The sequence below is a fragment of the Rhagoletis zephyria genome, unplaced genomic scaffold (assembly GCF_001687245.7).
Source record: "Rhagoletis zephyria isolate East Lansing unplaced genomic scaffold, Rhagoletis_zephyria_1.1 Rzeph_scaffold_02395, whole genome shotgun sequence".
In the NCBI taxonomy this organism is placed as follows: Eukaryota; Metazoa; Arthropoda; class Insecta; order Diptera; family Tephritidae; genus Rhagoletis; species Rhagoletis zephyria.
In genome coordinates, this window is record NW_016159479.1 from 30,390 (window position 1) to 53,977 (window position 23,588).

The 23,588-nt window shown below is 35.7% G+C and overlaps 4 protein-coding genes across 9 annotated transcripts in view; 1 reads left to right on the plus strand and 3 right to left on the minus strand.

The window, feature by feature from the left end:
- Positions 1 to 1,691, plus strand: part of pix (ATP-binding cassette sub-family E member 1 pix) — a 3,174-nt gene extending 1,483 nt beyond the window's left edge. For both annotated transcript variants that reach the window (XM_017621231.1, XM_017621232.1), the window contains exons 4-7: positions 5 to 200; positions 262 to 782; positions 840 to 1,074; positions 1,133 to 1,691. In XM_017621231.1, coding sequence (XP_017476720.1) covers positions 5 to 200; positions 262 to 782; positions 840 to 1,074; positions 1,133 to 1,192 — 1,012 coding nt within the window. In that variant the 3' untranslated portion in view covers positions 1,193 to 1,691. The remainder of the gene's footprint in view (positions 1 to 4; positions 201 to 261; positions 783 to 839; positions 1,075 to 1,132) is intronic.
- The window catches only part of LOC108366772 (uncharacterized), a 27,550-nt gene extending 24,736 nt beyond the window's left edge, over positions 1 to 2,814 (minus strand). Inside the window, exon 1 of the mRNA XM_017621238.1 lies at positions 2,743 to 2,814. The gene's annotated coding sequence lies outside the window, so the exon portion shown is untranslated. The remainder of the gene's footprint in view (positions 1 to 2,742) is intronic.
- Positions 1,973 to 5,743, minus strand: LOC108366769 (myotubularin-related protein 9). Its single transcript, XM_017621234.1, has 8 exons — positions 5,597 to 5,743; positions 5,030 to 5,280; positions 4,633 to 4,903; positions 3,673 to 3,919; positions 3,383 to 3,611; positions 2,909 to 3,321; positions 2,743 to 2,840; positions 1,973 to 2,687 (listed from the first exon to the last, which is right to left on the minus strand). The coding sequence occupies exons 1-8, from the start codon at positions 5,741 to 5,743 to the stop codon at positions 2,619 to 2,621; spliced, it is 1,725 nt and encodes a 574-aa protein (XP_017476723.1). The 3' UTR covers positions 1,973 to 2,618.
- Positions 5,744 to 10,559: 4,816 nt separating this feature from the next.
- RasGAP1 (Ras GTPase activating protein 1) overlaps positions 10,560 to 23,588 on the minus strand; it is a 42,987-nt gene continuing 29,958 nt past the window's right edge. For 3 of the 5 annotated variants that reach the window (XM_017621240.1, XM_017621241.1, XM_017621242.1), the window contains exons 3-7: positions 18,303 to 20,098; positions 17,943 to 18,226; positions 17,684 to 17,689; positions 16,609 to 16,807; positions 10,560 to 12,967 (exon numbers count right to left, since the gene is read on the minus strand). In XM_017621240.1, coding sequence (XP_017476729.1) covers positions 12,254 to 12,967; positions 16,609 to 16,807; positions 17,684 to 17,689; positions 17,943 to 18,226; positions 18,303 to 20,098 — 2,999 coding nt within the window. In that variant the 3' untranslated portion in view covers positions 10,560 to 12,253. The remainder of the gene's footprint in view (positions 12,968 to 16,608; positions 16,808 to 17,683; positions 17,690 to 17,942; positions 18,227 to 18,302; positions 20,099 to 23,588) is intronic. The other 2 variants (XR_001848153.1, XM_017621243.1) reach the window with 2 other exon arrangements.

Below are 23,588 nucleotides of genomic sequence, written 5' to 3' on the forward strand. Positions count from 1 at the left end.
TTAGATTTATTATCGTTGTGGAGCACGATTTGTCAGTTTTGGATTATCTTTCGGATTTTATTTGTTGTCTTTACGGTGTGCCAGGTGTTTACGGTGTTGTTACAATGCCTTTCTCGGTACGTGAAGGCATAAATATTTTCCTGGATGGGTTTGTGCCAACCGAAAACATGCGTTTCCGGACTGAATCACTAACCTTTAAGGTAAATAATATATTTGAAAAGAAAATTGTTTCATTCCGACATAATGGATTCTAAATTTTAGGTCTCTGAATCAGCAACTGAAGAGGAAATTAAACGCATGAATCACTATGTGTATCCCTCCATGAAAAAGACATTGGGAAAATTTGAATTAACTGTGGAACAAGGTCACTTTAGCGATTCTGAAATTATCGTTCTATTGGGTGAAAATGGTACCGGAAAGACAACTTTCATTCGCATGTTGGCTGGAAATTTGCAACCAGATGAAGAAGTCGACTTGCCAGTTTTAAATATATCTTACAAACCGCAAAAAATTTCACCCAAATTTCAAAACTTGGTGCGTCATCTGTTGCACGACAAAATTCGTGACGCTTATGTGCATCCACAATTCATTGCAGACGTTATGAAGCCCATGAAAATCGAGGAAATAATGGATCAAGAGGTGCAGAATTTATCTGGTGGTGAATTGCAACGCGTCGCTCTAGTTCTTTGTCTAGGTAAGCCAGCTGATGTTTATCTTATCGATGAGCCGTCGGCTTACTTAGATTCCGAACAACGTTTGGTAGCAGCTAAGGTCATTAAGAGGTATTACAATATTTCCCTTTCCCATGTGTACAATTTTATTCATTACTGTTCGTGCAGATTTATTCTACATGCGAAACGTACCGGCTTCGTCGTGGAGCACGATTTCATCATGGCGACTTACCTAGCTGATCGTGTTATTGTACTCGAAGGTCAACCCTCTGTAAAAACCACTGCTTTCTCGCCACAATCATTATTAAATGGCATGAATCGATTCCTGGAACTCTTAGGCATCACCTTCCGCAGAGATCCCAACAATTTCAGACCACGCATCAACAAAAACAATTCGGTTAAGGTAAGTACAATTTCTAGGTTTTTATTGTAAATATAAAAAATATATTTTTCAAACGCAGGACACTGAACAAAAACGTTCCGGTCAATTCTTCTTCTTGGAGGATGATGCCGGCAATTAAGGAAGTATATTATGTGAATTATATACAACTGGAACACAATATAGCGCAGTTACTCGGAGACATAAATGGTTTAGATATCTTTTTGTGCATTCATAAATTTTGTAATCTTTACAAAAGATCAAGACAAACATAGCTCATGCCAACTGCTGTTGGATATTTAAGTGCTAATTTCTATTTTTGTATAGATTTTTTCTGGATCCTTACTTTTGTCTTGTAATGTTACTGCTAGTCGTGAAACATTACAGATGGTTATGTTAAAACTATTTTGTACAATTTTTCAATAGTCAAATTAAAGAAAATACTGTAATAAAAAAAATTATATAAAAGCGCGAATTAAAGGCAGACCGGATGCGTAAACGAAATTATTTAGATATCTTTTGAATGAAGTAGCTGGGTTAGTCAAGCAAAACGTTCCTTCAAAAGCCGACTGTCATAGGCAAGGCTAAACTAGATTCATAAACCACTACATATTAAATTACAACATCATGTTAATTGTTAAGTCTGTTTATTTTATTTTAAAATCGTGCAGTTTGAAAGCGACTTGAATTTTTAATTAGCATGATACAAAATATATACTTATTAAGTTTTTATTCAAAATTAAGAAATTCTTGGCAAAAAAATTATTTTCAGACGAAATTGATTGCCGTTTTGATTTCAATCCTTTTGCCTCACATAAACAGCCGAGTAGTGTTGTAAAGTCATTTTGCAAGTAAGCTCATTATACAAATGTATACTATACTGACACCCAAATTTGTAATTTCTTTAGTAGCCATTTACTGATTTTTTTTTTTTTTATATTTGGTATGTATTAACTAGAAGGCAGACGGTCGTGTGTAGAACGTTCATGAAAAAATTACACCTAGAATCGTCACGAATGAATTTTTTTCTCGATTTTTTATTTAAAAGGATTTATACGATGTTTGGAAATTTTTCAATCGAATAAAGAAGAGTACACCATTTAAGTGACCGCGATGTTAACTTTAGTAGTAAACTATTAATAAATATGTATACATAAATACATACATATATGATTTTGATGCAACCTGCTCCTTCAAAAACGGTTCAATTTGCATTGCTTTTAAAATACTAGAAGTATAATTGGCATTATTATTTACAGCTTTCTTCAAATTTCTTCCCAAAAGGAATATTAGTTAAATTTGTATTTCATCATTATCCTATTTATAAACCTATACTTAATTACAATAAAAATGCGTCAAAAATTGACTCAATTTAATGGTGCACATATTCACCACTGTGATGCCTGTTGTGTCCGAAGACTATTCGAATACTTTACAATAAAACAGTTTTAAGAGATATAGTTAGAGAGCAAAAGGGGACATTTGAATGAGTTTTATGAAGAATCAGTAATATCCCAATTACTTGCTAAACTTGTAATGAATTGCGATGGATCTTTTGGTTGCGGCAATCAATCAGCAGCCATGAGTTCCTCGATTTCAAGGCTCAAGTCTGAGGCTTGTTTGCGTAACCGTATTGCCTGCGATACATTTATCATAGTTTGAATGAGATTAGTTATTAAGTTAAGTACTTACTTTTGCCCGCAATTCCTTTTCTTGTGTGACCAATTCCTGTATTTGTTGCATTGTTTGTGTGCTATTCTTCTGTTCAAGGGTCCAGCGCAGATAAAGTTCTGAAATTATGTTGAAGAAAAGTTTCAAAATACAACAATAACTTATTTTACATTCATTCATTCATTACCACTCCACAGCTCTAAAGAGATCGGCGCCACGCTAGGCCAAATCACGCTTGGATTTGGCTCGTACAATGGATTTAACATATTTTTCAGTACATCTGGCCGATTTAAATATGACCACAAACTAGTTGTACGTGTATGTACGCCCAGCTCCTGACGCTCGCGTTCGGAATCGCATAGAAAGGTGCCATATTGTGAGAAATAACTGTGCTCATAGAGCAAGATTAGAATTTGCGAGCTAAATTCAAAACTGCAGGGAAATTGTGTATACAGTTGGTAGATACAATCGAGCAACAACACAAACGAAGCACCAGCATTTTTGGGACGATTCTGCGCGGGCGTATAACTAGCATACCGATGACGCGACGCAAATGGATGGCCAGCCTGTATCCACTCACGCTCAATTAATGCTTGTATTCTAATTAGGAAAATCAATTTAAGGCTTGAGTATAGTACGTTAAAAAAAGTATAAACTTTACCCGCGTACAGTGCGACAATCAGGATTAAGTACAATCTGCACTAGTGACGTCACAATCAGCGCGGAATCCAAACCTTTAGAGCCATGCACCAGCACTGGACTACCCTCTTGATCGAGGCATTGTGCTACCACACATGCGGCATTTAGCGAATTCAGGACAAGGCTCAACCAACCACTTGCTTCCAAACGTGATATCCATTTGTCCGCCGAGCATGTTATATCATTGCAAGCTAAACGAGGAATGCAAATTTAAAGCTACAGTTGTGAGAATCTTAAGATCTTGTTGGCTACCTTCAATTAGTTTGGCGAAACTATCCAAAATCGCTGATGGTGTTGAGACATTTCCAATGGCGCGATTCACTTTCTTCCACTGCGAGTAGTGTTGGTCTGTTTCGGTATTCGATTTACCCTTACCCCAAGTATCGACGATGAATCCCTTTTTACTGCGTCCCAGCACCACGTTAAGTATCGCCTCGTCGGCCCTACAACGTTTAATACCTTGCATGGAGAGTGGTTGTGCGCTGCGCATTAATGTAGCCTATAGATTTAAAGGAGAGAGGTGATGTATAGAAAATTATCTTATATAAAGTTCCAGTTCGAGTTAGTACTATAGATTTTCCTAATATATATATATATATATATATATTCGCCAAGAGCGTTTTTTCTTGACAGAAAATTGCAATCTCACTTTTTATCAGAAGAAATTATAACCTTCGGGGACCAGTATTTGCTATATGGTCGCATTACTCCCACAGAAGCATATCGTCGTTTAAAGTACAAAATCGCGTATCGCCATTCTGCAAAACCGCGTAACTGACATTTGCTGCCAAAATTTGGGTTTGCTCACACAAGCTCTTGGCTCAATCCTTATCACTATCCAGAAATTGCGATTGCTTTATAAAAAAAGAATTCCATTTTGAAATACGAGTGTTTTTACTCTCAAGAAAATAATTTATGCAACCTCACATATGCGATTTCGCACTTTGTTGATACGCGGTTTTGTACTTTAAAATACGATATGTAAATACATTTAAAAATTATACACTTGTGTGCGTATGCATAAGAGATTAAATATACTGCACAATGTAATTGATAGCAACACAACCACTGCTTTGGGCTTGATATTGATTTCAGTTACATATGCACACATGTATGTACAGATAAATTTCTGCAATTTTAGAACGATATGCACACAGTTTATTTTCAAACCTCTATTGTATGGGAAATCAACAAACTACACAACTTACTCACCCCATTTTCATGCCTATAACTTAACACCGGAAATCTGCCGCCATCCCTGAACGCAGCCGATTGCACAATTTGTTCATCAGTAATAGATTTGGGCACAACAAGTGTTGTGCCATATGTTGGACATACACTAAAGTCCTTGTTGACAGTCGTTATGCGCCATTCGCAGCCGCCCACAGCCCCAGGTGTTGTGCCGCCAGCGCTACCGTTTTCATTACCGTTTAGCAGATTACAGACAGCACCGGAAATTAGTTTCGCAAACTCTAGTTCAGGACTACAAGATGAAGGAAGAGAGTAATACTTTTACATGATGACAAAATTGCATTTTTTTATTACCTACATACAAACATATGTATGCACATACATACATATGACGTAGTAGTTTTATATGAATACGTACCGAAACATAGTGAATCCATCCTCAAGTATAGTATACATGGGCCGGTAGAAAAAAGGATATTCAAGTTCAGGATTGTGTAGCGCGCTGAGTGCCTCCAATGAAGCTGCTACGTTAAAGTACTCCCTAGCATACTTAATCTCCAGCGAAATAATGCGCAAATCTTTGCACTTCAATGTAATGATACCGCCCATCACCATGTTTTGTACCATGAATGGCTTTTTCTCTACACAGTCGATGTTCTTGTGCAACAACTGGGAATGAATCAAAAGAAAAGTTCATATACAAAATTATAATGTTTTCTTTTTGTTTAAAACACACACTTCTGAATGCATGCATATATGTATGTAGGTATACGATCTATGACCAGTCACATGTGCTGACATGGATATGCAGATATGCTAAAAATAAGCATAACACATCAACGAACAAACAAGCTGGACAGCATTAGATACAGTGTTAATGACGGTGGAAAAAGTGTGGCACGCGCACAGCACGTTTCCATCTGATTGATTATTTTATGACTTTAGCTTTTGTTTACCCAGACAGATTTGACTGAAAATCTCTTACCCATAGCTCCTGGCTATTCTCTTGCCGCGCACTCAACAGCAGATGATGACCTGTAATGCAAAGTGTTCCTTCAACTGTTGCATGCAGATGGTCATGTAGAAATACTCCGTCTAACTTTGGCGTTTTAATAAGGTCCGCGAACTCCATTCTTCCCCCGAGTGAAAAATTAATGCGGCTCTGCTTTCCAGGTCACTAGCGCTATAAAGCGTAAGTAAATTTACTATGCGTATGCGTGTGTATGCGAGTGCTGCAAATGCAATTAGTTACGGTGGCTCATTTAATTAACTTTACACATTGCCATTATCCTAGTGTATGTTGAGGGAGAAATGCGGGAATGCAAGGCAGCTCTGCACAGTGACAGGCTGGATGGATAAAAAAAAGCTTTGTAAAAAGGAGCCTATCGCTCCGAGAGATTGCGTTTGCTTTGTTTTTATGCACGAATTTTTGATATTTGTATTTCTTTACTTTTTATTAGCGATTGATTTTTCTTTTTATTGCGACAGTAAACACACGTTATTGCAAGATTTTACACAATTTTAAGCCATTTTCCGAATTTTCACACAATTTTCCTACGAAATATCTGATAAGAATCCGACGGCGACCCAATCAGTCTGCAAGTTTTCTTTTTCTGCTTTTGTTTTGCTATGTGCCAGGGATGGAATTCCAATATGTATTTCAAAATGTGCCTAATGAACTGCAGAAACAGTTCCAAAAAGTAGTTGGCAGTAAGTCTTTTTAAGAACCACATATTTATTTTTAGAACTTCATTGAATTATTAGAGTAAGATCATATTAAAAAAACATTTGGGCAATTCACAAGGTGTCGTATTTGTCGTGTTTGTCGTGAAGTCATGATATTTCATGACAGTTGTAAAAATGTTGTTATTGTTTTGTGAAGAAAAATAACACATGACGATACAACTCTGCAACCTATGTTTATTCGGTGTTATGTGAGGTTAAGTGCTGAGATATAATAAATAATCGTAACAGGTGTTCACAACCGTCGTGTTTTAACACAACTTTTGTTAGGAAAATATAACTTCACAACACCTTGTGAATTGCCCAATAACTTCACAACACCTTGTGAATTGCCCAATTGTCTTCCAATTACGAAGGTGAAAAACACTTAAATATAACTGTTCGGACATGTTTACACAAATACATACCTATGTGCGAAATAATAGCAGTGCGACATTTTGACCAGTTTTGACTATTCTTTGCATTGAATAATTTTTATTAATTTTATATAATTGCCCTTATTTTAACCTTTAAGTAATTTAAAATTTTCGAATCTATGAGTAATTTATCGTCGTTCAAAGTACAAAACCGTTTATCATCATTCTGCAAAACCGCGTTACTGACATTTCCTGGCAAAAATTGGATTTACTCACACAAGCTCTTGGCTCAATACTTATCCGTTCGTTCTGAAATATATATAGAAAAAAATGTATGCAACCGCACATACGCGGGTTTGCATTTTGTTGATACGCGGTTTTGTACTTTAAACGACGATATGATTATTTGTTATATACTGGCTAAAGTTCTGTAATATATATTTTTGGCCAAAACTGAATGAATTGTGTCAAAAGTGCCCTTGTAGGTGAAGGTGCCAAAAATAACACTATTATGCCTACTTTTCCATCACTGCTAACTGCCAAAAGAACAAAAGCTCGATTTTTGACATTTGTCGGCTGAGCGTATGAGCTTAAAGCTCAAATTTTGTTTGTGTGCAAATGCATCCAACTGCATCGGAAGCTATTAAAAATCATGTTAAAATTTAAATTCTGTTTGAATTATCTCCCATTAAAATGCAAAATACATTAGTTTTTATTAAGACCAGTCACTTTTAATGAAATTAATACATTTGTACGAAGATATATACATTATGTGAAGACAAAATAATAAAATAGCAGATTTTTTTTCTATTTTAACCGCCCTGCAAACCAAAGTTTCCGAAATCTTGGAGAAATCGTTAGGAGTATCTCATTTCTGTAACGATTTTTTTTCGAATTTTCAAAGAAAATTTTATGAAGTGGTTGACACGAATTCGTAAAGAAATTTCTGAAAGATATTCTTCACATAGCAGCATTATTTTCGTTGCTTCACAGATTTTCTTCCGAAATTTCGTAAAAGAATGGAAGTGTGCGTAATTTATTTCATTTTAGAAAATTCGGCAAAAAATCGAATTAAATCTTAACGACTTCTTTAAAATTTATTTACAATGCAGAATACTCTGAAAAAATTGAGCTTTTTTTAATGTACTCTGTACATTAGGGTGGCCCCTAAAACCAAATGTTAAAGATATCACATATAAATTTTGGTCTGGGAATTGCTAACTGTTTAATCCATGCGCGAAATCTAAAAATCTCCGCCGCAAAGTCTATGGCCACCTTACTCACCAGCTTTACGAAGAAATTTGATACCGATGGAACAAAAATCCCGTCCGTAAATCACTCATAAATTGGGTGTAACTGCGTTAATCAGCAAACAACCTCCGAAGCAGGAACAACAGCAATTGGAGAAAAGACCCTATTCGCCACGAACAAAACTGTTGCACGATCGGTAGTAAACTACGCCGCCCTAGTGTAATCCTTGGGGGAAAAACCTGCCAGAGCATCGCCCTACGCTCCAGCACTGGGAGGAGACACCGATACCATCGGAATAACATTAACACACCGAGGCTGGTGTGCTCCCGTGCAGACTCCTGCCAAGGTTGAACAGCTTATGTACATCGCGAAGTGGTCCGCACTCAGCTACAACGTGTCATGAAATTGGACGTCCACGTGACGCAAGAGCTGCGCAGTCTCAGCTCCGATCATGTTGGCGTAGTATGATTAATCCGTACAGAGCAAGACTAGATGCGAACATCGAAGGCATCTGCCCCGCTGACAGAAACGAATCACCCTCTTCCTAATCATTCTTCCGAAGAAATTTGGCGGAAGTCTTTAAACATAATAGATTTTATTATTCTGGTGGAAAACCACGATTTTTTTTTTGGTGAGGTACTCTAATGTACATATGTATCTGTTGACTTTTGACAAAACAACCTCTGTGCATTCTGTAGGTTGCAATTTAGAGTACCTGTATAAGGAACTTCCATTTGAAAATTTTACATTTTTATTTAAATTTCATTACGACATCATCTTGAACTACTCCTATTAAGGACTAAAAATTAAAACATTATTCGAGAACTCAATGAATTACTGCTTTAAAGACAAAATGACGTCACTCGAGAGAAGTTGTTTTGTCAAAAGTCCACAGATATACATACATATATCTCCCGTTTGCAAATTTACCACTTACCTTTAGAATTGCTTGCATATAAAAAAAAAAACGTGAATTTCTTAATGGTATATATGTATGTATTTCATCACTGCATCTGCACAATTCTCTTCACTACCCTTAAAAATATTTAGTTTATCTGTTAGCATAGAAATTGATTGTTTTGCAAATTTTCGCTAAATTTTGGTGTAAAAGTTGTGTAAAGGAATGTTTACTTATAAAAACACTAATTCATACATACATAAGTATGCATGGAGGCGTGTACGCCTTTCTACTACCCAACCGATTGCTTTAGAATTTTGCAGCTTGCATAAAGAATGAGATAAAAACCTTTGGTGTTTCTTGGAGGGGTTAACAGACGCATATAAAGCCACATACATACGAGCGTAATCAAAAGAAATCTATAATGAAATTAGTGAACTTCGTGCAGTGGTAAGATTCTAGGAAGTACTTACGGTATAGCATGTGCACTGGCGTATGTTGAATAAATTATTATAAAAAAAAAAAAAATCAACACTACTTATGTTGAATCGCCGCTATCTCTAACGAAGAATGTATGAAAAAATGAAAGCTAGTGTTTACAAGTCGTAAATGCCAAGTTGTGGATTTTTTTTATTAAAAAAATTTTGTACCAATTACAAACTTAAACGTATATTTTAAATGAATAAAAAACTTAGTTTCAATAGTAGTACTAATAATGAATATTTAATGATTGTAATAGTAATAAAAATAACAGCAGGTAGCAAATAAGGCCTACCGTTAACAGTAATAATTTACATTAACTAAAAATTATAAAAAAAAATTCACTAATTCAAATAATTAATTGCTACAACTTACGAGCATAAAATTAAAAATGCAACGAGCAAATGAACGCCGATAAATGAATTACTGCTTTTTAAATAAATTTAATTTAAAATATATTTTTAACGCCTTTCTTACTATTCATCAATTATGGGCTATTCGTGTGTAAATGGATTCGTTGTTTCGGATATTAAAAATGCGACGTTTAATGTAAATTTATATGTATTTACAACCTTAAAAATAATTAAGCAAAGTTTGAGTTTACTAATATTACATGTAAATGTTCCGAAAAAGTTTTAAGAAAAAAAAAACGAAAATAAATTAATTCAACAAAAACGAATGATCTGGAATGCTTTCCTTTTAAGAAAACTAACAAATGAAGAAATTATGTTAGATGTATGGAAGAAATCTCGATAAATAACGCGGCGAAGACGCAAATGGGAAGACAGCAAATTTCCAAAGTATCTTTTGTACAGTAGAAAATTAAAAAAAATAAATAAATACAAGCACTAAAAACAACGAATAGTTTTTAACTGGAAGTTTATGCATAAAGTAAATGAATGTATGTATGTAGAAACAATTTGCCATGAAAACAGATAATTAACACAAATCGAGTGTCAGGCAATTCAATTTTTCTTTCGGAATATGCAATTACATAGTATGCATAAAAAATAGTGTGCCTCTTCTATGAATGTATTTCCACAAATTTACGTATTCTGGAAAATATTTAGTAATGCGATTTGGTTTCCAATGCAAAGTATTTGCCAATGTAGAAATTAATTCATGTATTTAAAACGAAAACAAAAAACATAAAAAATACCAAACACATTTCTTTCGATCGTATGTAGCTGACAAATTGTGAAAAAATATGTTGTAAAAATGTTTTAAAAAATAAAATTTTCTGCAAATAAGCACTTTTTAATATTAAAAATTTCAATTCTCAAATATCCTTCATAAAACCGTTCAGTCTCTAAGCATACAAATGGGAAATGCCCCTACTTTAATGTAAAAATTTAGTGCTGGCCAATAAGAATTCAAAATAAAATAGTGCGATAATCTAAAAACACATGAAAATAATTTTAGTTATAAAATCATTTGCAGTTAAACTTATGCAATATATTCGTGGACGAGAATGCTAAAGCATACAAAGTGTTTTTCGTTTTCAATCTGAAATAGATGCCTCACAGGGTTCATATATAAAAATCATATATATGCCATTTTTATAATTTAATTAGCAATGCTTATAATTATTGCTACGATTTCTTTTTTATTTGAATCGAAAATAAAAAGTTTTGTATTAGCAGTTTTTTTTAGCTGATAATCGATTTTTATAAGAACAAGAGTCAGCTCTATTTTTAATTTTTAATTATTCACCGATTCAGTAGAATGCATTGAAAAGTTAATCAAAAGCACTCAATATTAAAAGCATTATTTAAAAAAAATAAAAAAAAAAGCTTATTTGCAGAATGCGCCAAAGACCTCTACGTTTCATGAATTTCCCGTTTTCTTTACAATTTTGCCTACACATAGTTTTATAGAATTTTTATAATTTCATTTTGTAATAGTCAGAACTTCACTTTTCTTAAACTAACATTCTATTATACAAAAGTCCATTTACTCATTTAAATGTATTTTAGCTTAGAGCATGCATTTAACATATGTATGTATGTATGTATATGCCGTAAATTGGAGTTCATCTCTTAACAGTATTACCTATGCTTTTGCTTTCTTTGCCTCTGTGAATTGAGGCGAAAAATTTAGTCTAACCCAGGATTGTTAGTTTAACATAGATTATAAATACATATGTATATCTTATTACTTACGTACATATGTACATATGTACATAAGTATGTAGGTATATACGATGTACTGTCGTATATCGGGTACACTTACATATATCTACACATACTGCAAAGCGTTTAATTTAGAACTAACGCTCGCAGTTACTTTTCACTTAACTTCGATTTAAATGTATACATTAATATAATATAAGTAGGTATATGTATTATTTATATAATAGCATTGTATATAAAATAAATAGTCTCACATGTCCGTTCATACGCATGCGTATACGAAAGCGAATATTTCTAGTTAGTATACTAATAATAATTCGTACAAAGTATGTTTGTTTAATAAATGTACGCAATTACATATGTACATACATATAATGTACCTACATATGTATATAAAAATATTTAGAACATAATTTTTATACAGAATTTGAACTTTTGCTTGTAGTATTGGTTGCTTGGTATTTGTGTTAGTTGCTTGGGTATAGGGTAAGGTTACCAGCAGCTTCAATTAAACGCCAGAACAAAGATGAGCGTTACGCTCAGTTATAGCTGCCTTTATAGTATGTACATACATTAATATTTATAAATATGTAACTTTTCTTGGTAAGTACCTATTGCTTTTCAAGTGTTTAGGTACATATCATCCAATGTGAAGCCCTTGATAAGGCGATTTCGATTTTTTTCTCATATCATATCAAATGCATGCATTCTTCTACACGTTTCGCCACTCTCTCTTTCTATTGCTGCATCGTCTTCGCATGCACTTCACCTCATTTCATCAGCTATTTCAGCTGATATGGATATGCACGCACATGCTGCATTTGCGGCAAAACTTGCTGTGGTTGCTGCTGTTGTTGCTGTTGTGAGTGCAACACGACCTGCTGCTGGTGTTGTTGTTGTTGTTGCTGACGTTGTTGCAAATTGAAATGACCTGCTGCATGCATCATATGTAAGTAGTTGTCATCGCCAATCGGCGCCTGTCGACTGCCATATTTCAACTCTCGCGCAATGCCCGCCTTGTAGTTGCGATGATCGCGATCGATGGCGTATGCGACTTTGCGCAATTGTTCGATTGTCGCCTGAAATTCAGCATATGCGGCTGTTGAATGCTGCTGCAACGCCAATGATGTGGGCCCAAGTGGGTTGTGTCCCTGCGGCAGATGATGGAAGGCAATGGGATCAAGCGGTGCAGCCATTTGTGTCATATGCGACATAATCAGCGTATGAATTCGTTGCAGATCAAGCGCGGGATCGAGTGAGGTGACAAGATCCATTTGAAAGTAATTGATCGCTTCGGCAGAGACAGTGCGACAGCCGGGCGCATTTTCGTCGGAACGCGAACAACAGCTGTAGACGCCATTCACAAAGGCGGACGGATGGAAATATTGCATGCGGATGGAGTTTGTAAGGCAGATCTTGTGCAACAAATCGATCCATTCACGCTCCTCCACGCAATTCGTTGCTTGTACAATTAATGAACGCTCTTTGCGAATGATCTGCAAGCAAAAAACGAAAAAAGAAAGGGAAGGGAGAAAATAAAATTAAATTAGCTGTTATAGGAAAGTGAAATTGGGTTTGAATGAGTATGTATGTATGTAGGTGTGTGATGCGACGAATGAAAGGGAACTTTCGTCGTTAAAGCATTTTCTTTGTATCGCCTCTTCTTCGCAGCGTCTGTACAATCATATACATAAAAAAAGAAACATATTTGCAAAACAGATGGTGTGTCAAGATGTTGACACGCTACCCTGCAGAAAAAATTATCAATTGATTAAAATAACAAACTTCTAGTTAGCTTTTTTGCGGCATTTCGATAAATAACTAATTTTTAATTACCTATGACAAAACTAACTTTAAGTTAGTTGTAAAGTCGTGCAGGAGTCATGCAGACGTTATCGGCAGTTTGTTTTCTCTACAAGTTTCTATTTAAATATCCTGCTACAAAAAATACTTTCAACTTTTTTTCTGCACTTCGCAGATTCTTTTTCGAATTCAGGACAAACAAAGTAAAGATCGAAATTTTACATAAATGTGGGACCCCCCACAAAAGAACATGTAAAAAAATAAGCAAATATGTAATGTTAAATAAAATAAATAAATAAAAATATAAAAAATTGGTAAAATGTCCAAAAGTAGTTAGCTACAAGTTAGCTGACATCTAATGCAGAGGAAACCAGTTCTCACTACCAACGGAAATAGTTACCTCTAGTGGACTGCTAGTTAGTTAATAGCTAGCTACAAACTAATTCCATTTCCTGCAGGGTAATAATTTAATAAATGTCTCAGTAGAGCAAGCGTGGGCGAATGTAAAAGTAAAAAGAAAATTTTACGGCGCGTCAGACATTGTGCGAAATTTTAATGCTATCCGCTTTGCTAATGTAGTAGCGGCGAGAAAAGAAAACTTTTTCTAATTTAGATGTTGCTCGAACCCAGTGCTGCCTGCGGGCTGCCACAGTGGCCGCTATACATAGTATATAAGAATTTGTAACAGAATCACTATTAGCATCATGAGCCTCATGAAGAACGCTTAGGAAAACTTCAGCGTAGAATACATATTTTTTTAGAAAATCTCCCATTTGTTCTTAAAAAAAGGTTGTAAATATAAAGTCCCTCGAAAGTACATCCAATGTATGTATGGAATTAGGATATTCGCATTCAAAATAAAATGGATATACCTATTTAGATATGTACATAGATAAATATGTAATTCAGCTTTTCCAGGGTCCTTACTCTGTAGTTCGAATCGGTAGTAAATTTGTTCGAATTCGAACGATTGGTACTAAAAGAGTTAGGCGTTCGAATAGAACTTGTTTTCATTTCGAACTACAGAGTAAGGGTCCAGTAATTTAGGAACGCATTGGGTCTGTGAGCACAGACAGAACTTTCAAGTTCACCACTTAATAAAATCAAATTAATTATTCAACGAAAGTTATTTGTGCCTGGGGAAAGTGTTAACACCGTGCAAGCCAGCATGTGGCAAATATAAAGAGGCTATGGAAAAGCACTGGAGAATGCACCTGTGCTATCAATGTTCCTGCACGAGCACTAAGAATTACACTACATCTTCGAATTTAGTTTCGTGTGAAACGCGATGCTCATTAGGTTATTGTTGCAACAACTACGAATTGGTATTGCAAATACACTACTGCCTTGCTTTTTTTTTGCACACAAATGGCTAACACAATACAACACAATGTGCAACATAATTCGCATACAAATCGTAAAACAGCGTGAAACGATGATTTCACTGCGAATAGATGTATGTATGTAGAGTGTTTTATGTGGTGGCGTAGTGTTTTGTCATAGTGGCATAGTGCTGCGATGATAGATACAGAGGAGCTAGCATAAATAACAATTAAATATATATGTATGTGTGTACATGTGTATGTTAAAGCAGCGCGCTACTCTACTGTGGGCGTTGAAATTATGTTAATATATATATATACTATATTGTTTTATTTGTGCTTTTATATATCTTCTCGCAATGCTTGCAAACCATCAGCAAAAAATTATGTTCGCTTGCCATACAAGAAAGATAACAAACGTGTGGGAATCATGCGAAACAATGTACATTTTTAATTATAGCAAAAGAATTTATGTAAATCTTCATTTCATTCGAAGAAAAGTAAAAACGTACAACTAGCTGTTGCGGCTGACTTAGCTGCATTGTTTGTCTGAGCGCTTAAAATAGGTGAAATCGTGGGGGTAATTAAAAAAAAAACGCGAGTTTACGCAAACAGTTTTTTTTAGTGTAGGATTTCTTTTTTTTTTTTTGAAATTACAAGCATACATAATTATACCCATTTATGTGTATGTATGTACATATGTATATTTGTATATACTTTGATAGTATGCTGCTTACATTAAACTTTACAAAAGCATTTATTACAAAGGGAAAAGTTTTATTTCCGTGCTCCGCACTGCAATAAAGATAATAAAAGCAAAAAGTATGCAGACGCTGGCAAATATAATTCCTTCACTGCTTGCATGCAAATGCAAATATATAGTGAAAATATTTGATCTGTGGGTTTCTAAAGTTGCTGGCGCTTTAAACAGCCACACCCAAATTTGCATATTTTATATAAAAAATATTTTTTTTTACATGAATTTGCACGGTTGTATTGAAAAAAAATAAATATTTATTGAAAAAAATAAATAAATAAAAATAAAAAATGTGGACAATACAAAGAATGGATATGTTCCCGCGTATGAATTTCATATAAGATAAAATTTAAGAAATCTAACATTTGTATTTGGCACGCTAACAGATCGCTTTCTCTTACATATTTGCAAAAAATATTGCGGCATACCTAAAATCTTAAAAGAACGGTGTGTAGTGCGTGCAAAGTTCGTACAATAATCTGCCTTGAAACAGCTCTTCAAAAAAAGCCATCCACCACTTAGAATAATAAAAAAGCAAGAGACCCCTGGCCTAAATGCTCAAGGTCTGTTGCGCCACACTATTATAGTTATATGACTTTTTTTATTTATTTATGCATGTATTAAGTATTCGCTTGCATTATTATATTCTATTAAAACACTTTTAAGTTTTTCTCTTTTTTTCTAAGCAACACAAGTTAAGTTAACAACAAAAACTATCAACATCACACAAAAGTAAATTTATAGTCAACAAAAGAGGCGACACATGCGCGACCGCCTTAAATATTAAAAGAAGTCAACCGCTAAATGCCGCCTCCCACAATAATTAATATTTATTGATGAATTAACAAACGAGTATGACAAAAGTGTGTTCGTCTACATACATACATACATATGTGTGGTGTGGCGCCCACAATTGAGTGCGAAATTTTATGCGCTGCTCAAGTGGTTTTGCACAAGTCACTTTTTCTTTTTTTTATTAGATGTGGTGTTGGAATTTTGTCAACAATAATACGTATAAAACAAGTCGGTGTTGTCAGTCAATCGGCCTAACCATATATTTACTCGTAGCAGCAATGGTATTATGACATTGTCAACTAAATAAGGCTTAACAACAATTACGCGTAATTACAACATAGTAAATGCTTTAAATTTATGTACATTTGTATATATTCAAGTATGTATGTGTATGTACATATATTATGAAGTGGGCATTATGTGGGTACAATTTAGTGTCAGTCAATTTGCGAGTACTCACCTTAAAACAGTTTTGCATCTTAAAACTCTTCTCGTTTAGCTGCTCGACGCGCTCAATCTCCGACAATGGAATATCACAGATGGGTTGTTTGCCCTTCGATTTGGCATAGCTGAGGGTTTTTGTTGTTAGGCGAAAGTAACGTTGCTTGAAACGGCTACGGCCGAAACGTTTACGACACTGTGGATATTTCGTCATCATCCTAAATATGTGCAAAAGTGTGTGTGAGCATAACGTTTTAAATTAAAATTTGTGTGGGTGTGTATGTGTGTATGTTTGAGGTGAAATTAATAGAAAATTGCAAAGCGTAAAGGCTCTGCCACATAAAGCTTTCGTTACAATAAAATTGAAAATAATCGAACAAAGGCTACTTTATCATTACTGGAAATTAACGCCTGGTTAGTAGTGTTTTTAAAAAAAGTTTAGTGTATTTTGGCAAACGTTACTGAAATTCACCGTAGGACAAGGACTATACCAGCCGTCGGATATCCCGATATTCGTATAAACGGATAGAATCCGGATATCCAGTTTGTTAACCCGATATCCAGTTAATATCCGTTCATTTTGTTATCCAGGTATCCGGTTAATATCCTTTAACTTAGCAATTCGGATGTCCGGTAAATCAGATATTCGAATATACAGATTATCCGGATATTAAAAAAATGTGAACAGAACACCCAGTCCTAATTTGGAGACATTTTTCGCCGAAGATTTTTTTAAAATTATGGCACATTTTAAAACGAGCTTCGACTTTTACCAGAGGTTTTGTTTCTTATATAAAATTGTAAAGGGATAATGCTGAGTTTCCACTTGGGATGAAAATGACAATTTGGGAAAACTAAAAAATGCCGTATTGAAACCACCGGCTGTTATAAATGTAATATTTAATGCCAAGTTCGCAGTGTTGAATCCGGTGTTGGACATATATTTATTTCGTTGACATCGTTAAAAAGGTCAGCGAAATATTTAATTGAGGATTTTGAACCATAATAGGACGTCAACAAAAAAATTTTGACAAGTAAAAAACTATGCTCTAAATTATTTCAACATTTTAAAGAACCAAGTAAAAAATCCTTACCCATCGCTATATAAGTAAAATTATTAATTATATTTTCAGTACGATCACATGTTAATGGTGGATGTTAGCAACGATTTTGCGTTTTTTGCGGTGAATTGGTAATAAGTAGTGTTAAGAGTGCATAGGTGTAAATATTTTTCCCAAGATAAAGAAAGCAAAAAAAAAAATAATAAAAAAATTATTAGTAAAATATCAGCAGTACACCACAAAAGATTTAAACTTTTTATACATTTTCAACATTAGTCCAGTGAAAACTCACCCCTCTTTAAGTAATACTGGTTCGAGTGTACCGTCCGCAGGGCACACTACTGGCAATAAACTGTTGGCTGAATCACCCGACAGTCGCGAATCTTCGCCCGGTGTGGATATTACCTCCAGGAAATGCTTCACCGCTTTGACATGCTTATCCGTGTAGAAGCGCTTATACAACTGACCGGTGTACTCTTCTTTGTTTGGCTGTTGCGAAGAGCGGGAGCTCACCAAATTACCAAGTGATTGTATAGTTTTAGAAATCAGCGTCAGCGTACGATTCGTTTGGTGATCCTGTACGCAAAATAAAAATGAAAAAAAAATTTGTTACACTTCTTGCATAATTTAATACTTTGCCCTTTCTACTCACCAATGGCTCTGTCGTCAAGTCGAACAACTTGGGTCCTAGTATAGCTGGCGCAAAGAAGCGCAAAAATATAAAACCGGAAACCACTGAGTAGCGCACTTCATGATTACGTGGGAAATGTCGGCCAGCGCATTCGCGTAGATCGTGAAATATCTGGCACAGCACCTTCGGACAGCGCACCGCACTTTTTGTGATTGCATCAAAGACACGCTCCACATAGTCTTGCAGATGATTCAAATTTGTATCGACTGCCGAGCGATCCTTCACTTTGGACGGATCTATTTCGCAGGGCTTCTTTTCGGCCAATATTTGCGCCAGCACCGGTCGTAGCGTCTGATGTAGATATGGTAGGCCCGATAGCCGCATAGCTTCGTCCATCATTTTCGAAACAAGTGTATTGCCGCGGAAGATCGTCGTGGGATCGGTTAGGTTGGAAATTTCATGATCGGCCAATGCTTTAATGATCGATGCAATACGGCCGGTGTGTGTGAATAGACGCACCAGCGGTTGCGCCATATCTGTCTTACTCGACACCAGTTCGCCCAGTATGGAGACAGCAGACACAGTAATGGGTCGTTGATCGACCGATTCCAACAGCAGGTTCATTAAGTCGTCATATGTAGCTAGCGGGAAGACATGATCAGCAGTGTAGAGAAGTTTTAGGCGCAAAGTGCCGATAGTGTTATCGCAACTGAGCCGTGTGCCAGGTGGGGTAGCGCACGAACGCGGCGTCGACGATAACGACCGATTCGATGCGCCAGCTGAACGCGGTTGCAGAAAATACCAAGCGGATTGTTGCGCAGCAACTTGCTGCTGCTTATTCAAAATGGGTAACTTCACTTCACCAAGGAATACTTTGTCCGCCATGCCCGCCGAATGGTGCCACAGCGCAATAGATATCTCACAAAGATCGGCACCACCCAGCGGATAAATTGTATAGGCCTTGTTGGAGTTTGTTGTACTGGCGTCATGATGTGCGGAAATCGACTTGGTTGTCGGATTATCAGCATCGATGCAGAGATCAAAGTAAACCGTCTCATCAAATTCAGGATTCACGGTCTTTTCACGCACTTTTGTGCGTCGCGTCACTTGTCGTTTGTTCGTATATGTGGCGGTAAATATAACATATGGATCACAAGTGCCATTCTTTTTGGCCAAATCGACACATTCAAGACAGCGTACTGCAACACGCGCATGCCGAATTGCCAATACATTCTTCCAATTCGTACTATGTTCTGTATGTGTGCCGAATAGACCACGCGACTTTAGCGAGTCACGCTGTATATTACTCAACTCACTATTCTCTTTGTAGTCATTCTGATGAGCTTGCTGTTGATGACGATGGCTAATGTCCTCAATGATGTCACTGCGATCATACTCGCTGGGTCGCATCAAATTGATACGTTGTTCATGTATTGGCGGTTGCACCTCTTCGAATTGCACCTCAATGTGGGCCATGCCCTGCACCTCCGAGTCCGAATCGACCGGTCGCAAAGGAAACCAATGATCCTTGTGATTGTACTTATGCAGTTCTTCGCGCTTAATTGCTATTTTACCGATCGGCTTGTCCTGTTTCATGTGACGATCACGATCCCACACATATACGGAGAGATAGCGAAAGCGTCGTGGTATTTTAAATTGATACTCTTCGCCGAAAAATGGCGCCAATGTGCGTTCGATGGTGGGTGTGCGGCAAATTTCTTCCTGATCGAGCGCGATCGTGCAGTATACATCGCGTACGCCTTGTGTGCTACAGCTGGTATTGGCCGCATTGCGACTACTCAGGTTCTTAGCTTCGCCTGAAAAAGGAGGGAGGAATGGTATTAAATTTTGATTATAGTATGTCAAGTGAGGATAAACACTGGGTATAGGAATGTGAAGCTAGATGCATATGCGCGATGCGGTTAGCATTCTCATTTTTCGCGCGTTGAAAGTTCGTGAAAAATATGAACTTGGTTTTAAAAAAATCGCAATAGTTTCACGCAAGGCAAACAAACGCCCTAATCACGCCCACCCACTATACAAATGTTTTCAACCAGACAAATTATTTTAAGTAAAAATTTGAAAACTAAAGTGATTTCACAATTTTCTATTTTATTGCAGATTTTTATTAACAGATAAGTATGCCTAAAAACGTAAACGTTTGCACGAAAGTTCTTCCCACCCCAATTTTTTTTTTATGTACAAAAGTAGAATCCAAGGAGGCAGCCAGCTAGCCGCTTACTCACTCACTCACTCGCTCACGCCACTCAATGGCCAATGAAATCGAATTCCACCACGCCTTGCGACCTTGACGTGCCTGCCTTCTTATAGCTTATTAAACGCTTAATAAATATTAAACACGAACGAACGCTTGGTGAAATCAATGAATGAAAATGGCAGTGGCATGCCTAACTTTTTGGCCAAGTGCCCAAAAACTAGTTATGGCGGTAAAAATGTAGATATGTAAAAGTTATTATCAGGCAAACCTTCAACGGAAATATAGTATACATACCAACAAATATGTATGGATATCTGTATTGAAATATCAATGTGACAAGCCAAAGGAACGTTGGCAAGTCAGCAAAAAAATAAAAATAAAAAAAAAATGAAAGAAAACATATGGAAAACGCCGCCAGCGGAGGAAGCAAAAACGTGACTTCCTGCCATTCATGGCATTTGCGGCGATGGAGATGCCGACGCTGGCACATCGCTCGCATTAAAGGCAATGTGCCGCTGTTCTGTTCTGTTCTGTTTTTTTTTTTCCTTCTGGCAGCGGAAAGTCAAAGTCATTCATCGTATGAAAAAGTATAAAAAATGGAAACGAGAACCACCGGCAGTACAGTGTAGAAGAATTTGCGAAATATGTATGTATGTATGTAGTATGGATGTGTCTACAATGTAGACTTCACATACTATAGACTATATCATACGGGTCTTTCAACACACGCGGTGTAAAGGAATATACACCTTTGTATATAAATAGAACAGTAAAGATATATACATACATACAGTCAGCGTCAGAAGTAAACATACGCTGACGTTTTGACGATTTTATTTATTTATTGGTTTTTTCCGTAATAAAGTTTTCTTATTTTTTTTTATAAAAATATATGTAGTTAAACCACAAAAATATATATATATTTTTTTCATGCAAAACTCTGGACGATGCAAGCAATATCAAATAGTTATCATCGAAATATTTAATTTTTCAATTCGATTTCTTAGAAAAATTTTGAGTATGGAGTTTTGTAGCCCATTTAATTCTAGTGAAATGTAAGTTTCAAATCGTTAAAAATAACTATTTCTATGAAAATTTCCAGCATTTTCCTGAGTTCTGTATAAAATTTAAGAAATTGTTTCTTGTTGAATGAACTACATATATTTTTATAAAAAAAATAAGAAAATTTTGGTATGGAAAATATAAATAAATAAAATCGCCAAGACGTCAGGGTATGCATATTTTTGACGCTGACTGTATGTACATTAGACCATATCACCTTACAAGCAAAAAAAAAGTTCGCGTATGCCCCCGAGTCTAAAGTATTTTTGCAAAGCTCTTTTTTGGCCAAACATAGAGGTCGACTTTTTACATTCTTCGGTGATAAATTTTTTTAAATAGTTCTACTGGAATAATTGAAATACTTCCTTAGCAAAAGTTTAATGATTTTTGGTGAGCCTTAATTTACAGACATTAGGATGGTACAAACATACGTTAGGTTGATAAAAATAATAACGGGGTACTTGAGGTCAATGAATTTGGAACAAAAAAGAAATCCCTCCTCGCCATTTACAGCCGAAAATGTCAAAAAATTTGTTTACGAAATTGCCTTACAAAAATACTTTAGATTTGAATTTTTTTCTGGTACTGCCTAATGTACCAATGTACGTATCTACATCCATTCACAGCACTTGATTTTTAATAGTGCGGAGTATGCCGTAATATCTGAACGGAAGTGTCATAAATATTGCGAAAACAAGGTGCGGCTACTAAAATATTTTCATAAGATTTTTCCTTTTTTTCTTTTTTAATGAAAGTAGAATATTTATGACTTGTGCATAGCATTTACTTGCCCATAAACAGCTCACACGAAGTTCACTCTTAAATCGTATCGAAAATAGCATGCTAAAATTTAATATTTTTTTAATCTATACCCTTACAAAAAAAAAAATAAAAAATAAAAATTTTATTTCGTACAAAGTGCATTTTTATTAGAGCCAAAAGAAAAACAGAGTCATAAAGCATTGGCACACAACATCGTCGAAGCCAAAAATTCATTGATAAGAATACGCGTAGTGAACATGAATGAAATAAACTTGGCCATTGAACAGAACGGGGTGGGTGGTGCCAATTTCTTTAGTTCGATGTGACACCAAATTTGTGTGAAGCACACAACAACAGAGATATGTATGTAGAGCGAGATAAATAGTGGTGGAAATTGGAAGAAGTTGACGCTTCATTCAAGAAAATTCAGTCAGTGTATCAACCGAAAAAAAAAAATGGAAAATATGTAAGTCATTCAGGAAATGTATGTAAATAGAAGCATACTCGGCACATGTGTATGTATGTATGTATGAATGTATATACTAGCATGTGGGAGGAAAGGGGTGTGGTGATATCGTATCGCCCAAAGCACCACCGTAAAGCCGGCGTCAGATAAGCAAAAAGTCCAACAGCCACAATGACTATCGTATATTGAGTATATATAAAAAAAAATAGCAGCTAAGCGGAAATGAAGTGCAAATAGCAAATCAAGAAATGAATGAATTGCAAATATGTATGTACATACATTTGTATGCTTGTGCGTATGATTGAATGAAGGGAAGTAAGCAATAAAATAGAAAAAAAAGTCTTAAGTGCCTTCTTATTTAGTAAGTGGAGAAATAATCTTATCAGCAACATACATCGATTGTGATATTGTGATTTGCGAGTGCCACCAAAACGAATAAATAGTACATGTTACAGATAGGTACATAAGCACTTAAAAGTATACAGATGTTTTGTTCGATTTGTTGTCACAGCTGTTTTTTTCGAACTTTAGTGGAGTACGATGACGGTCCGAACGCTAAATAGTTTGGTTGAATGCGAAATAGGAATGTGGATTGTGCAGAATGAAAGGCAAATAGTAACAACAAATAATTGGAAAATGTTTCGTAATTTGCATAGCGAAAGGGATTAGTCAATGTGCACAGATTTTAGACGACTGACATAGAATCTGAGGCCCAAACTTAAAGGTACTCTACTATATTTGCAGTTGGTTTTTTGAGGTTAGAATAAAAAAACGAGCTAAATTTTTCGTTCTGAGTTAA

Excerpts from the sequence above, each read along its gene's own strand:
- LOC108366769 (XM_017621234.1), bottom strand. The coding sequence starts at position 5,743 with ATGGAGTTCGCGGACCTTATTAAAACGCCAAAGTTAGACGGAGTATTT. Across the intron at positions 4,904-5,029 it reads GATGGATTCACTATGTTTCG|TCCTGAACTAGAGTTTGCGA; the intron begins GTACGTATTCAT and ends TTCATCTTGTAG. Across the intron at positions 2,841-2,908 it reads CTCTTTAGAGCTGTGGAGTG|AACTTTATCTGCGCTGGACC; the intron begins GTAATGAATGAA and ends ACATAATTTCAG.